General features: G+C 34.8%; 1 protein-coding gene across 1 annotated transcript in view; it reads left to right on the top strand.

The window, feature by feature from the left end:
- Window positions 1-16,328, top strand: part of Tusc3 (tumor suppressor candidate 3) — a 214,412-nt gene that overhangs the window by 108,693 nt on the left and 89,391 nt on the right. Inside the window, exon 6 of the mRNA XM_005398343.2 lies at window positions 10,986-11,075. Within this exon, the coding sequence (XP_005398400.1) occupies window positions 10,986-11,075 (90 nt within the window). The remainder of the gene's footprint in view (window positions 1-10,985; window positions 11,076-16,328) is intronic.

The raw sequence follows: 16,328 nt of genomic DNA, 5'->3' as shown, positions 1-16,328 counted from the left end.
GTAAATCACAGTGGGGTATAAGCAGTTTTCTGCCTTTTAATGCTGATCATCTGTATTGTAGGATGATTCACATACCCTAATGTTTCTTCTGCCTCAAAGAAATTATATCAGTTTAATTACTTACGTTTTATGAAAAGCTCAAAAGCTGAAGGTTAATATTACACAGTTTTCACATTCATGAAAGGTTCTGCATATACCCATTGTGATTTTTCAAAACAGTTGGATTTCTTGGCACCATTTAAAGCTGCAGGATTTCTGTGATTTCAGGTTGAGTGGTAAAAGGCCTTTTATTCTTCTAAACTCTTTGAATAAAATTATACAACTTTTAAAATACATAGATACTATCTTTGTGACTTACTGTTTTGTTCACTTTAAAAGTTAGACACAAATAATTGCTGATAATATTTTTTTCCAATGAAGTAACTTTTTTGTGGATGACTCTAAACAATTTTGTCCATCATACAACAGACTTTGACTGTTTGCAGATAGGTATGTCAGTTTGGAAATCAGTAAAATATTTGTGTAGAGGTGTAACAACAATGTAATGGAATGACGTGAGTTTATGTTTTTAGGGTACACTTTTGGAGTTAGGGTTTTCTATAGTGAGGGGAAGAGACGGCCTCAATAACTCAACGAACATTTTAAAACCACTCAAATAATGGGCATCTTTAAAGAATTTTTTTATCATTTGATTTTGGTTACCTGAATCTTTTGCATCTTATATCACAATTGCATAGCCTTATCCTAAAGATCCCAGTACATGGATCCATGACATTCCATGCTGTTGCTGATCTTAACCTAACTCAGTGTTGATTATAAATAATATTTATTGAAACAGTTACCTTCAATAGATATTTAGTCTGAAGGTGCTTTTCTTAATAGCTAAAAGGAGTACAAAACACTTGCAATTTTTTATTATAAATGTAGCATATAGACTGAGTATAAATGACATAGTGATTTTGTCTCATGTAATGTAACATTTAATTGACTTTTTAAATTTTTCTACAGGTAACTCACTAGTGAATAGTAGACATGGATAGTATAAAAATTCTCTGACATGCTTGTCTATTGTATTCTAATCATCTGCACCCCCATTTATTATATAATGCCATTAAATTAGTCATAATTTAACAAAATTAGTGCATTTAAAAATATGGAACATGAAAGAATAGATAACATATTCTTAGACTCTAAAACTTTTGCTGGATAGTTATGTGCCTCAGTATCTGTGTGGGATTGGCTCTAGGGCCCCACATGGACATCACAGTCTGTAGATGCTCCAGTCCCTTATATAAAATGAGGAGATTTTTTGCATGTAACATAAAACTGTCCCCTTGTATACATCAAAATCTACAGTCGAAGTACTACGTAAGTCATTGCTATTCTGCACTTTAGAAAGTAATGACAGGGAAAAGGTCTGTACATGTTTAGTGCAATCAAAATTTCTTTATTTTCAAATAGTTTTGATCTGTAGTTGACTGAATGATCAGATCTGATATCCACAGATTCAGACGACCAAGTATTTAATTTTTTTATGTTTACTAACAGCTCTCATAATATTAAGTTATTTAATTAGGAAACCTTAAAATCAACTTAATGTCTTATTTAAATTTTATGCTTTGCAGAAGAAAACAAAACTTTTAATTTTCAGTTTCGTATCAAATAGTTGGTAGACCTCTATGGAACAATTATAAACCCAAAAGGTTAAAAGCATGTTACCATTTTTTCCCTCTTTTTAGATAAAGTGTGAAACATTTTCCCAAACTGAATCTTGTATGAAACCCCATCATATAGGATAGTTTCAAGCACAGCTCCTCGGTTGCATGACACATGCTGACCCCTTGGGAAACTGTACTGCTCATTTTGAAAAGCAAGGAGAATAGATTCTTAGAGGCAGACACCTTTACACCAGTAGTGTTCTTCGTTCACCACAGAGCTGTGCAGACCTCTGGGTATGAGAAAGATACCATATAATGCTGTATTGAGTTCTAATTTTGAATTGCTCTTTATTATAGAAGTAGTGTAAATAAATATTCTACTCCCAAAGGTAAGGATTTATATCACTTTTGTGTGTGTATTCCTGGAGTTTAGAATTGTAGTTGGGTTGTAGAAAGTGTTCAGTAGGTTTTCATTAAATGAGTAAAAACTAAGTGAATAAATACAGATGGATTTGAGGAAATTGAAAGTCATGACTGCCTTTTTCACTGGTATTTATCACATTGTAGCTATGGCTAGGACTGATAGTTGTTTTCTTAGGGATCTTAACTGACATTTTGATGTGCTTTAGCAAAACAATTTTGGCTTCTGAGCATTTACCTTTTCTCTACTCCTATTCATTTGTTGGCTAATCAATTAGATTTTAAAGGCCTACTGGGCACTTGGAACAGAAAAACTATGTGGAGTTGTAAAGATTGGACAAGAGTAGAAGACTAGCATGTGAGCCTTACACTTTGGAACCTTACGTTTGTAGTATGAAAGGCAAATCAGGCATTTGAATATGCAGTACATACATTTTCTGATTAACATATGTTCAAAAATGTTGGCCTTCCAAGGTGGAACTATTTGTATGACCCTCAATGCAAATCTAAAAGCCAAAATACTAAAGGACCATCTTTTAAATATTCTTTGAATTAACTACCACAGGTAATCTGAGCATCCTTTTTTCTGTTGCCATTTTCAGCATTTCTGTAGTCTCATTTTTGGACTGAAGTCAGTGTTCAGAAATCAGTTTCTGATTTTATATGAAATTTTAAGCATGCAAGTGGCTGATTGTGTGAAGAAACAGAAAAATAAGCAGAGTTTTTTGGCAAAAACTTCACAGATCTTTAGTGAGGGTATGTGCTGAGAAGCAGAATACAGTATTTTGTAATCTTATGAATCAATACTTATAATTTGGGATCTACTTGGCTTTTATTTGAAAGCGCAGGGCTGGGATCAATCTTACATTGACTGAGCTTTATCAGAGTCATCAGTTAGGCAGGAGTAAGTTATGTTACCACAGTGGATTAAGTGACCATATAATGTCAGTAAAGTTAACAATATTAAAAAGTTGAACACCTTCAAACTAATACACCAAAGTAACATAAGGAGAAAGTCTGCATGCTCCACCATTGACTAAAGTAATGGACTCCATTGCTAAAGCTTTCACTTAAAATTGCTAATTCTTCCAAATAACTAAGAAATACTATAATGTAAATTTATCTTAATTATAGAGAGGAAATGCAAGTTACACATGAATAACTTTGATTTTATATATCAAGGATAACTTAAATCTGACAGGGATATTTGAAAATAGAAAAGTGACCAGGCAGTCTTTTGAAAAAAGATATAACTATTTTAAACAAAGCAATAGACATCACAGTCAGTTATAGGAAAAATAGTAACATGTCAAATACTTATTTTAGTAATAAACATAGCTTTTCATGGTAATCTATCAGAATAATTCTCAACACCTCTAGGTAAAGAAAAAGGTCTTTGTCTTTAATTTGAAAAATTCAGTGCCCATTTGAAATAAAAGAAAAAGAAAACTAAATAGAAGGGAAATTCCTTAATCTGACAAAGAAACCTATAGTAAACATTATATCTGGTAACTTTGGAAATCCCTGAGTAATAGTATAATATGCCTTTTATTTAATTTTATATTAGAGAATCTGTGTGGTGCTTTAAGGTAAAAATAAAATGCCATTCCATGCACACGCACACAAAAGCACACACAGAATAGAAAGTAAAACTACCTTTACTAGCAAAAGATTTGTTTATATACATGGAAAAAATACTAGATCTGAGCAAACTCATCAAAATTAAGATACCCATAAATGTACACAAATGAATTTTATTTATATATGCCTTAAAAAAATAAATTTGAAACAATTATCAGTCTCATAAAGATACACAAAACCGCTACCTTGAAAATTACCAAAATATTATGCAAAGAATGTTTTTTTAAAGACCAACATTGTTGAATGTAACATTTTTCATAGGTTGGAGGAGTCAGGTCTATTTTGACCTTGAGAAAATCTTGACAGATTTCTTTTGGTGAAAATTTATGAAGAAATTCTAATTGTTTATGAAAAATGCAAATGCTAAAGAGTAAACAAGATCATGTCTAAGAAAAGGGACAAGGGAGGAAAACCTATTCTTAGAAATATTGACATTTATTACAGATCTTTTATAATCAATATTTCATAGTATAGTATTCATTACATAAGAAGCATATAGAACAGAACTGATATTCTGTAAACAGAACGTTGTGTTTATATGATCACTTGAGTCATCACAAAAGTGGCCTTACAGTTCAGTGGGTAATACGGTATTTTAGTGTGTTGCTGCTCCCACTGGAGATACCTGCATAGGAAAAAAGAGGATTTCAACCCTTGCTTCTCACCATATGAAAGAAATCATTTTAGCTAAATTCCAAATCTAAGTATGAAATGTAAACATTAACAGTCCTATAAGAAAGCATTAGTGTGTACTTACATGGTTAATGAGTAGGCAAAGATTTCTTAAAAGAGAATATTAAGAACTAGTAACCATGATAAAAGAAATAATTGATAAACTAAACTACACTTAAATCAAAAGCTTCTGTTAGTAAAAGAAGATGAAAAGAAACACCACAGGTTGCTAAAGATGGTTTTCTGTGTGTAAATTTAACAAAGATTTGCATCCAGAAATATAAAGAACTTTTACAAAGCAGTAACAAAAAAAGCAGATCACCAAATAAGTTAATGGACTTCCTGGCTATTTTAGAAAAATTTCCAAATCTTACTACACATATGTAAAAAGTAGTCAACGTCATTACACCCTGGGGAAGCATGAAGGAAAACTGCAGTATGGTATTACCTTGCCTTTACCTGAGGGCTGAAATGAGTACACATACGCACTCATCTAATACCATTTGCTGAAGATGTTATCAACCTTAACTCCTGTTTTGAGTGTAAATTTAATTCTGCCTGAGTAATTTTTCGCTGCATGTACTAAAGTGTGCTTGAATGTCCATGTGCTTTGTAATGTAGCATTTTCAAAAATGCCCTTATCTTGAGAGGATTATATTGGTAATGATTTGGAAGAGACACAAGGGGCCTCCTATCTTTCAGATAGTATTCCATTTATTAAATTCAGTATTGGTTACAGGGTTTACTTTGTCACTGTCTATATCCTTATGAATCATGCCCCTTTTTGTATAAATATACGAATAGTGAATAGTAAATGAATATACAGTTAAATAGTAAATTAAATTGCAAAAACTAAAATTCCCAGATTAAGAAAAGTAATGAAATGGTGACATTTCACTATGAAAACTGAAAACGAATCTGTTATATGAAAGAGTGATTATGATGTGATTTTTTTTTTTTCTTCTTCCGGTACCAGGAATCAAACTCATGACCTTGTACTTGCCAGGCAGGCATTTTGTCGCTGAGCTAAATCCCCAGCCCCGATGTGATATTTATATATACCAATTCCCTGGTAATTATTATGTGTCACAAACTTATATTAATAAAACAGAAACTAAAAGCCCACCTTGTAAAGTCAAAACACAGTGTTTACACATCTGTGCTATTCTGCATTTTAGAAGTTTATGTTTATTCAGTATCTTGTCTTATGAAAAAGTGACACAACTTTGTAAATAATGAGTAACTGTAGATGCATCTATCATTACTTCAAATGACTCAGTAGACTACTACATGTTTAAGCCTGCTTTTATTTTACTAAACCAGTTCCTGTAGTGTTAATAAATCATACACTAAAATGAAGTTTTAAAAACTTAGATAAGACACCATAGATTGTACTACTATTTAATTTTATAAGAGAATCTGAGCCTTTCCTCTTAAGTACTTGTAAAACTTATGATGTATTTGTTTCTTTATTAATGCAGTTAATCATAACATCTAACTGTGGGCCAAGTAACTACCATAATTTTAAAGTAATCATAAGGATAAATAATGTTTTGAGATAGTAACTATAGCTGTTACAATAAATAAATTCTATGCAGTTGTCTGTTTTACTCTGATTGACAAAATTACAGGTACTACAAATACTATTGTGATCTGTAACCTGCATTTATAGCTGAAGAAAATAACACATTTTAGTTATAAAATATTGAAAATGAAGATTTGTTTTTATCCCGTAGAAATACATAGACCCACTACACCATTGCATTTAATACATAAATCTCTTGTAGGGGGTGTATTCTGCTGTAGTATTTGAACTGTTTTTCCTTTTATGTAAGATAAAACCTCCCATGTATGTCTTAGCTCTTACTTCTTACTGACTAACATTGCCTCCTCAACCTCTTCGGTGCCGTTTCTTCCTTTGGCTGGTCTGCTTTGTGTAACAAGATGACAATATAGGCATAACTGCCATGGATGTAGGGGTGCTGTGGTTTATAGTAGATCCCCCTCAGAGCCTCAAGCACTCCTAGGTAGGGCTTCTGGGATGGGATTAGATCATGGGGGTGTGATACTTCTCAGTGGATCATAGCTAAACATGATGGTGGGAGGTGAAGCCAGGTGAGAGGAGGTGGGTCATTAGGGACATGGCCCGGATGGATGTGTATCTCCTGCTCTCCTTTCTTGATTTCTATTCTCTGCTTCATGCTGCCATGCCATATGCATTTCTTCTCTACCATGCCCCTCAGCCACACCACCCTTCCTTGGAATCAGGCAGAGTTGGACTGAAACCACTATAAACTGTGAGCTAAAAAACCCATTCCTCCTTCAATTTATGAGTATTGAGTATTGTGTCTGTCTTGGTTACTTTTCTTTCGTTGCTGGGACAAAATATCTGATGCCCAAAATTAAGGAAGGAAAGGTTTATTTCGCTTACAGTTTGTGGAGGTTTCAGTCCATACTTGGCAGATTATAAGGCAGAGTGGCACATGGCAGAGGGCTACAGCTCATGGAGGCAGAACACAGCAAAAGCAACAACCACACACACCAGGGTGGAATGGGGGAGGAATGGCCTCAAGCACTCTTTTTCTCTCCCTTACATATGCAAACTATCCACCCCAGGGCGGGTGTATCTCTCACACCCACAATCAATCAGCTCTAAAAGCCTGCCCCATGGCCGCATGAGGCATTGGGGGGACACACAGACTAACCATAACTGTCCCAGCAAGGAGGGAAGTAAGTGAGGCAAGGAGGAAGCAAGGAGAATGTTCAGTGCCATTTGAGGACTGAAGGAGCATGGTTCTCTTTAGGAGTGTTGGAGCAGGTTGTGGAGGGCTCCGAATAAAAATGAGTAATATTTATTGAGTTTAGATGGTGTGTAATGTACAGATTCAAATGCACAACACAGACTAACTTGCTTAAAAGTTGCATAACTGAAAAGGATTGAGTCCAGTAGTATTCGGACAGTACATATAGAAAACTGAGTCCCGGATTAATAAATTGCTAAAACTGCAAAATTCTGTAAGTAAGTCTGAATCTCAGAATTATAATTTAAGAACCCCTATTACTAATACACCCTACCCTGCAAATTACTTTCACCATGCCAGATGAAGGTCCAAATACTAATGATTTTATGGTAGATATGACTCGTTTGGAAATATTTTTGCCTATTAAGTATTTTAGTATCCAAGTAAATACACCCCCAGTTGAGATTTTGCAAGAATTTCAAAAGTTACGACATTTATTTTCTGTCACATTGGGCATGCAGGTCTATTGATTTTACATCTTAAATGTTTCTCTATGTTTACTTCTCTGAGTTCTTAACAGGACCATGGAATAGGCTGTTGTAATCACTTGTATGTATTTATGCATGAATTTCTAAATTGATTTCTCTAGCCTGATTGTCATAGTGTAATTACTACCATCTTTCTAAAACACAATCTTGTGTGCTTACTTCAGCAGCCTATATACTAAAATACAATCTTGACTTTGTATTTTTGTTGACTATAATTGAAAGTAGGATTATGACCGGAATCAGTAAAAGGGCATAGACAAGGAATAAGCAGATTGGTAAAAGTAAGCTTGAAATAAATTGCAGTAGTTTCATTTGTTAGTGTAGTGACTACCATGGTTATCTCCAAACACATAAAACTTTAGAACAGTACGCTGCAGCCTTTCTGGCACCTGGAACTGGTTTTGTGGAAGAAAATTTTTCTATAGACCTGGATAGCAGGATGGTTGGGTATGATTCCAGCGTTTCAGCTGATTTGCACTTTATTTCTATTATTGTGTTATAATATATAAAGAAGTAATTCTGCCTTCACCATAATGCAGAAACAGTGAGAATCTGAGTGTATTTCCCTGTAGCCAGATAGGTCTCACCTGGCTAATAATGTGAGACAGTGAAACCCAAGACCATTGTGTGTGTCTGCTCTATTTCATAATCTTGTTTTGATTGCTGTCTCTGCAGAAAATCCTGCTTTACAGAGATAAGATGTTGGTAAAGAAAGCAGTTTTTTTTGATGCTTTCAAGGCAATCTCAGGATATTCTGCATTAACTTAATACAGAATGTACGGAGATTTGAAGTTGCAGACATACTTTTAAGGCCATTTTCAAATGGGATCTCAAGCAACTGATCTTCTTTTAGCATGGGCAAAGTTGATTTACCGGGTTGTAATGGTTGATACCTGTGGCAACTTGAGAAGTTTAAAAGTTTAAGTGACTCAGCAGGAAGCCAGGGTCCTCACTTTGTAAACATCCTGAGCCTGTGTGCAAGAGGAGTGCACAAAGATGGTGTGATTGCTCTACCTACCTGGAGAGGGGTAGCCTGCTTGCAGCATAAGAGAGGAAAAGAGAGTTGTTCTCTCCCCTCCTTTTGCTCTTGTTGCTTGCTGTCTTTCCCGCCTTGAATTGTTGCCCCTCTGCCATGCCATCCTGCCATGGAAGTAACTGATATGGACTAAAATCTCTACAAACTGTGAGTTAAATAAGGCTTTTCCTTTCTTTATTTTGGGCATCAGGTATTGGCTTATTCACAAGTGGGTTGCAGATGCATTCCTTCCCAGTGTGGGGATCTTTTGTCACGACAGTTGAGATAGGTGATCATGCACCAACTGGGAGAAGTCTCTGGTGTAGTCTCTTTTAGAAGCTCTGCTAAGATTGAAACATGTCAAAAATCCCAGTTTCCCATAACTCTGGTTTGTTTTTGAATGCAGCCATTTTATCTGCCAACTTGAACACAGTTGTCATGCTCCCTTGATGTAACTGAGTTTGTTGAGCAAGGTGAATATGTTATATGCATAGGCAAGTTTTGAGACCTATTGTGTATCACTGAATTGTCCTGCCAGTGTGACATTTTTTGTTAAAGAAATTCAGGAGGGGCTCTTGTAACTCAAAAACTCTGGACAGAACCCATCTCACTTCTGTGTGTAAGGAAATACATGTATGTTCTGCTTCTTTTGCCTCACAAATAGGCATGCATTAAGAACAGATATTTTAATGTAGCTGATAATTTTAATTACATCCTAAAAGCTTGTTAAATTCAGGTAACTTTTCCTCATTAACCAGCATTTCTCTATGGATTGCTTAGTGCATAGACTTATATTTAGAAGGAACCTCAAGTAATGCACCAGAAATCATCCAATCTTGGGAGCCATTCCATTCATGTAAATATTGACTGTTTCAGTTTTCTTGGTATCTAATCATTCAGAGACTTGAATAGTTCTGCACCTGTGGTGTTTGTTGGCAACAGAAGCTCATGCAATTTATCCTTGTGTATATCCTCTTGAAAAATATATAGTACCTTCTGTGACCCATTCCCAGTAGAGTTTATGCTCCTGTGAGAATCTCATGTTGAAAGTTACCTGACAGGAGGCAGAGTTTAAGCAGTAATATTAGCCATGGGGAGTACCTGTAAATACAGGTAAATGTTTGCTAGCTTGCCAGAAGCTCACCTCCTACTGTCCTTGGGCTTCCTGGTCAGGTCATTGGCTTGGGGCTAACTGCTCTAGTATTATTGGGGATCTGTTAAAAATAAAGAGGTCCTTTCTTTGTACTATAGATATGTTTGTTTGTTAGGCATGTCTTTTCCTAGAATCTTCAAAAATACTTTGTTTGAACATTGTCTCATAATTATAGCATAATCAACTTACTGTACTTTCTAATTTCACGAAATGGTAGTATGAATTAAGTATGCAATTTATTTTTCTCATGCAATTTAAAAAATTTACATGATTTTTATTATGGTAAATCAGTATCTTTTAAATATAAAATCCTGACTTAAGTAAGTATCTCAATCTTGGCTAAATCTGTATGAATCAAATATGGTTTCTAAGATGTTATTGTTAGGAAAGTAGGAAACAATTCAGATAACATCTTTTTTATAAAAAAAATTCATAGTCAGATAGTAAGAGAATAATAATAGTTATTACACTGTGTATTTTTATCTTCAAAGTAGTTACTCAGGTGCAAGACCCAAACCAAAAAGACTTGTCATCTTGCTCTAAGACTGAAGTGGTTCCCTTCCAAAAGCTGAGTGAGACAACCTTAAAAGATAGGCTTGGAGAGGGTGAGAACTAAATAGGAATCTCCTGGGCTGTCCTGGGAGGTGTGGGCCCAGACTGGGAAGATTATGAGACCTGTTTTCAGATATCAACTCTAAACCTGTTACATCATTACTGTTACCTACTGAAACACTTTAACTTCAGAGCAGTTGTGCAGCAGAACCTAAATTCACTCTCTGGATCTAAATATTGTCCGTAATTTGCTCCACTTTACTTTTCCCTTTTGGTATCCTCAGCAGTCATTTAAAAATTACTAAATATAAAACACTGAGGAAGTTATAGGCTCATAGATAGTGCTGCATGTTTTTAACCAAAATGATACATTTAAGTCTAAAGGTGTTCTAGATCATGAATTTTAAAGTATATGGTTTAAACAGAACATCCCTTTGAGTGATAGTGATTGTTCTGTGTGTTCTGATTCCAACATTTTCTTCCACCCTGCCTGGTAATGCCTTATATTTTCGGAACTGTTTTCTGAGTATACTTTTCTTTGTATTTTGTGGCTTCTGTATTGAAACATTGTGTCCTGTTTCTCAGTGTATTGTCTTTGCTATGACATCTGGCCAGATGTGGAATCATATCCGTGGACCTCCATATGCTCATAAGAACCCACACAATGGACAAGTGGTAAGTGTATTTTCTAATCATCAATGTTCAGAGCTTTAATTCTTCCTAATGATGGGAAACAAATTATTTTAGCATTTAGTACAAAATGATCGTATTCATAAATCAGAGTACATATTCTCTGTCTTCTCCTTTGTTACCCCTTCATGTACATGCACACAGGGTAAGGACTGCTTTAATGTTAAGTTTTTAAAAAATCATTCTCAATGCCTGAATTTCTGCATAACTGTTCCCAACTTTATAAACTGTTATGGCAACAGCGTGTAATGGTACAAGAGAAAACAGGAACAGCTTGTAGGCAGTAACCCATCAATAGTAAATTTAACTTACTTCAAAGAGGTTAATTAAAATATCATTAAGAACCCTAGCAGTCATTGCAGTAGAATGTTAGGAATCCTTTGCCACAAAATTAAAAGTGGAACTAATGTGTTATTATCTTATTAGCAGAGTTCACAGTAGTGATTGCTCCTGAATTCATATAACTTAGTTCACTGTGAATTCTTTTCGGTGGGTAGGAAGCACTATGATAGGTAATTATACCCTAGTGTGCAGTTTAAGACTTAGTTTTAGGTTGGTGAAGATTAAAAACAGTTTGATAGTGTGCTTTTTTTCTTCCCTACTTTTTCTACTTGTTTCTTTGGAAGGGATGCAGATTTTGAGAGAGTGATACAGTGATACACTCTTATAGACTGATCAACATTCTTGAAAAATGTTTTAACATGTTACTGTGATCTTCCTACCACTTTGCTCCTGAAGCCCTAACCAGAGTAAGCTTCAGTGAAATTTGTACTAATAACAATATATGCCATTTGTTGATTACTGACAGGGACTAGATGTATACAGTATTTACAGGCTGCTAGATGAATATTTCTAAAGCATACCTTGATTATGGTTTTAATACTGATATGTGTGAAGTCCAGTTTTAAGTTGGCAATTCTTAATGGTCCTCATTTCTTGCCCATTGTAATTTTCCTTTTCAACCTAATATCTCTTCTACTTTGCAGAGAAATTCAATGTTACTACCTTTTTTGTATTGTTCCTTGAATAATTCCTTTTCCTTGAAGTATTTATGAACATACAGTTAATTAATTTAGATATCATAAGCTTTTTTAGTATAATGCTTTTAATTTTATTGTATAACTTACTAAATTTTAAATACCCAGTTTTTCATAAGCTGTTGTAATACATTCCTGCTGGCTTGAAGCGCTGGTGGTACACACGAGTGTCCTGTTGGGTGGTTTGTACCACTGGTAGTGGTAATGGATCTAATCACCTTTACCAGGCTTTTTTAATGATAAAATTAATAAAAACTTACTTGATGAGACAGTCATGTGTATACCACTGGTGGTTCAATCCACCTGGCAGTGAGACATATGAACTACAGCCCTGTTGTGAGTGTTTTACTCTGTATAACTTGCATGCAACTGGTCCTTAATAATAATGTTATTAAATAATTATAATGGACTTATATCAGGAGGTTTTTGTTTCTTAAGTTGAGTTATCTTAGCTCTCCCTCAAAGTTTTTTTTCTTGTCAGAAGAGCAGTAGGATCAACATGTCACTGTTAAATCAGCATGAATTGGTTAATAGCCTTAATGTGACAGGGACATTTTTAAAAAAATTTTTATTAGTAAGTGTTTTCAGTAAAAGAACATTTATTTTATGGCTTAAGATTAGGTTAGAGAGAACGAATTTACTTGTCTTACCAACACCTTAATCATAAAGTTTTAGAAGTTGAGATTCTAGCAGAATTGAGTAGAACAGTGGTTACCGGAGGTTAGGGCAGTAAGAAGGGGAGAGGGAGAGACCGGGGAGAGACTTCTCACTGGGTACAGAATTACAGTTAGACTGAGGACTAAGTTTTGCTATTCTATTGCACCTACTGGGAGACTATAGTTAACATCAGTGTGTTGTACACGCCAAAATATCACAAAGAGTGGATTTTGAATGTTCTCTCCATAAAGAAGTGAACAATGGTTAAGATGATATGTGTGCTAAATGCACTAATTTGATCATTATATAATTTATCACTATATCAATATCTTATGAATGGTTTTATTATATGTTAAAAATAATGTAAAACCTTAAAAAGTTGCAGAAATTATGACATTTAAGCCTAGAGCCAAAATACTATTGAAATTTCTTTTAAAAATAAAAGAAGAAAAACATATTAACAAACAGACATCCATTTACAAAATAGCATAAGAACAATACAAGCAATACTGAGTTACAGGCAAAGTGGTAGGAAATTAACCATGGTTGTTGTGTTACTTATTGATATCGTCAAAGTGGTTTCTCAGTAAAACAGACACATACAAGATTGATCAAACAAGTAATCATTAATTGCTCCTTTTGGCAGAACAATAGAAGACAGTAGTACAACTATGTTAGCTATCCTGTATATACATACTTACATAATTTCCCCTTTCACTTCTCTTTTTCCACATGCCTGTTGCCCTTTACTTTTGAGCATTTTCCTTTCATTTCACAATGTCTATCATACCTCCTAGTTTTTATTCACCCTTTCAGGTCTTACACTAGTGAGATAAACACAATGCTTATACATGCAGATTTGACTTACTTCACTTATGAATATGGTCTCTAGTTGTGACCATTTACCTGTAAAATCTTCAAGTTTATCTTATAGCTGAGTAATATTCCATTGTATAAAAATACCACAATTTTTTTATCCATTCCTCAGTTGATGGACATTTGAGTTGATTCCATAATTTTGCAATTACAAATTGTGCAGCTATGAACATGGGTGCACATATATTCCTGTGATATGTTTTCAGATCTTCTGGGAAAATACCCAGAAGAGGAGTAGTGGGGTTGAATGGGACCTGTAGACCTAGTTTCCTGAGGAATCTCCAAATTGATTTTCACAGTGGTTTCACCAGTCTGCATTCCCACCAGCAGTAAAGAAGAGCTCCTATTTCTCCACAGCATTGCCGGCATTTGTTATTGGTTGATTTCTTAATGCTAGCCATTCTTACTGGGGTGAGATGGAATGTCAGTGTTGTTTTAATTTGCATTTCTCGAATGACTAATGATGTTGAACATTTTCTGATGTATTTATTTGCCATTTGTATTTCTTTATCTGAGAAGCATATATTCATCTCTGTGGCCCATTTTTGGATTGGGTCTTTGAATTTCGGGGGACTGATGTTTTTTAAATCTTTATATGTTCTAGATAGAAGACCTATGTCCAAGGGACAGTCTACTAAAATTTTTTCCCAATTTGTGGGTTTTCTTTTTATTCTACTGGTGATTTCTTTAGATATGCAGAAACTTTTCAGTGGAATGAGATCCCAGTTATTGATTTTTTGAAGTATTTCACGTGTGGTTTCATTTTTCTTCGTGAACTCTCTGCCTACCCCATGTCTTTAAGATTTTTACCTGCTTTCTCTTCCAATAGATTTAGTGTTTCTGTTTTAATATTGAGATCTGTGATCCATTTTTGACTTGAATTTGGTGCATGGTGATAGACTTGGGTCTATTTTCAGTCTTTGGCAGGTGGCAAGCCAGTTTTTCCAGCACCATTATTAAAGAGGCCATTGTTCTTTCAGTGAATTTGTTTGGCCCCTTTATCAAAGATTAGGTGGCTGAGTGTATTTGTGATTGTGGTTGTGTCTTCCAGTCTGTTCCATTGATTCTCTGGTCTGTTTTTCAGTCAGTACCGTGTTGGTTTTATTTCAGTAGCTTTGTAGTATAATTTCCAGTCAGGGATTGTGATTCTACCTGACTTGTCTTTGTTGCCCAGGATTGCTTTTCCCTCTGAGGACTGCTTTCATTGTATCCCATAGATTCCAGTAAGTTGTATTTACATTTTCATTTGTTTGTATTTTTTAATTTCTTATTTAATTTCTTCTCTGACCCATTGGTTGTTCAGGTGGTTGTGGTTTAATTTCCAAGAGTTTTTGGAGTTCCTTTTATCATTAATTTCCAATTTCATTGCACTGTGGTTAGATATTATGCATGGGATAATGTCAGTTCTTTTGCGTTTGGGTAGGTATGCTCTATGGGCCAGAATGTGGTCTGTTTTAGAGAACATCCCATGTGCAGCTGAGATAAGTGTGTATTCTGATGTTGTGGGGTGGAACATTCTATATACATCTACTAAGTCATTTGTTCACAGATTTGGTTCAGGTCTGTTATTTCTTTGCTGAGTTTTTGTCCAATTGACATATCTCTTTGTGTCAAAGGGGTGTTGTGGTTCCCTATTGCAATAGTGTTATTAATTATTTGGGTTTTTATTTTTGTTTAAGATTTGTCTTCTATAGTTTGGTGCTCTGGTATTTGGTGCATACATGTTTATGATTGTTATTTCTTCCTCTTGCAATTTTCCCCTAACAAGTATGTAGTGGCCTTCTTTATCTCCTTTGATTGTTCTCGGTTTGAAGTGTACATTGTCTGCAAACATAATAGCTACACCTGCTTTTTTCTGTGTTCCTGTTGCATGGAGAATTGTTTTCCAGCCTTTGCCTTTCAGTCTGTGGATTTCCTTTTGAGTAAAATGTGTTTCCTGTATACAGCATATTGTTGGATTTTGTTTCTTGATCCACTACTCTGTCAGTTTGCTTGTTTAGATTGGTAAATTGAGGCCATTTACATTTATGATTATAACTGATATGTGTTGGCTTACCATTGTCATGTTGTTTACTTGCTTTTGGTTTCCTACTTTTTCTACCTGTTTAATTGCTTGCTCTGCTTGAGGGTTCCTTTCTAGGGTTGTTCTTGAAATTGTGTTCATTTTTTTCTCTGTCTAGAATATCTTTTAGTACTATTTGTAAGGAGGGTTTAGCACTCATGAAGTTCTTCAGTTGTTCTTTGTCGTGGAAATATTTTATTTCTCCATTGAATTTGAAAGATAGTTTGCCAGGATTCATCAATCTTGGTTGGAAGCTGTTTTGTCTGTGGACCTGCTATACTTCGCTCCAAGCTCTTCTTGATTGGATGGTTTGTGTTGAGAAGTCTGCCGTGATTCTGATGGGCTTTCCTTTATAGGTGATCTGTTTCTTTCTCTAGCAGCTTTTAATATTCTGTTCTTTTGCTGGTGATCTGAGATATTTACAATTATATGTCTGGTGTAGTTTTATTTTGGTTATGGTTAGTTGGAGTTCTATATGCCTTATTTGTGTGTATATCAGATTCTGTTTCCATGTTTGGGAAATTTTCTGCTATTATTTCTGCAAATATTCTTTTCATGTCATTTGTGTTACATCTTGCTGTTACATTGACTCCTATTAGTCTTACA

The sequence above is a fragment of the Chinchilla lanigera genome, unplaced genomic scaffold (assembly GCF_000276665.1).
Source record: "Chinchilla lanigera isolate Chin_1 unplaced genomic scaffold, ChiLan1.0 scaffold00062, whole genome shotgun sequence".
NCBI lineage: Eukaryota > Metazoa > Chordata > Mammalia > Rodentia > Chinchillidae > Chinchilla > Chinchilla lanigera.
Note: the sequence above shows the minus strand (reverse complement) of the source record. Positions and strands in the feature narration are given on the sequence as shown.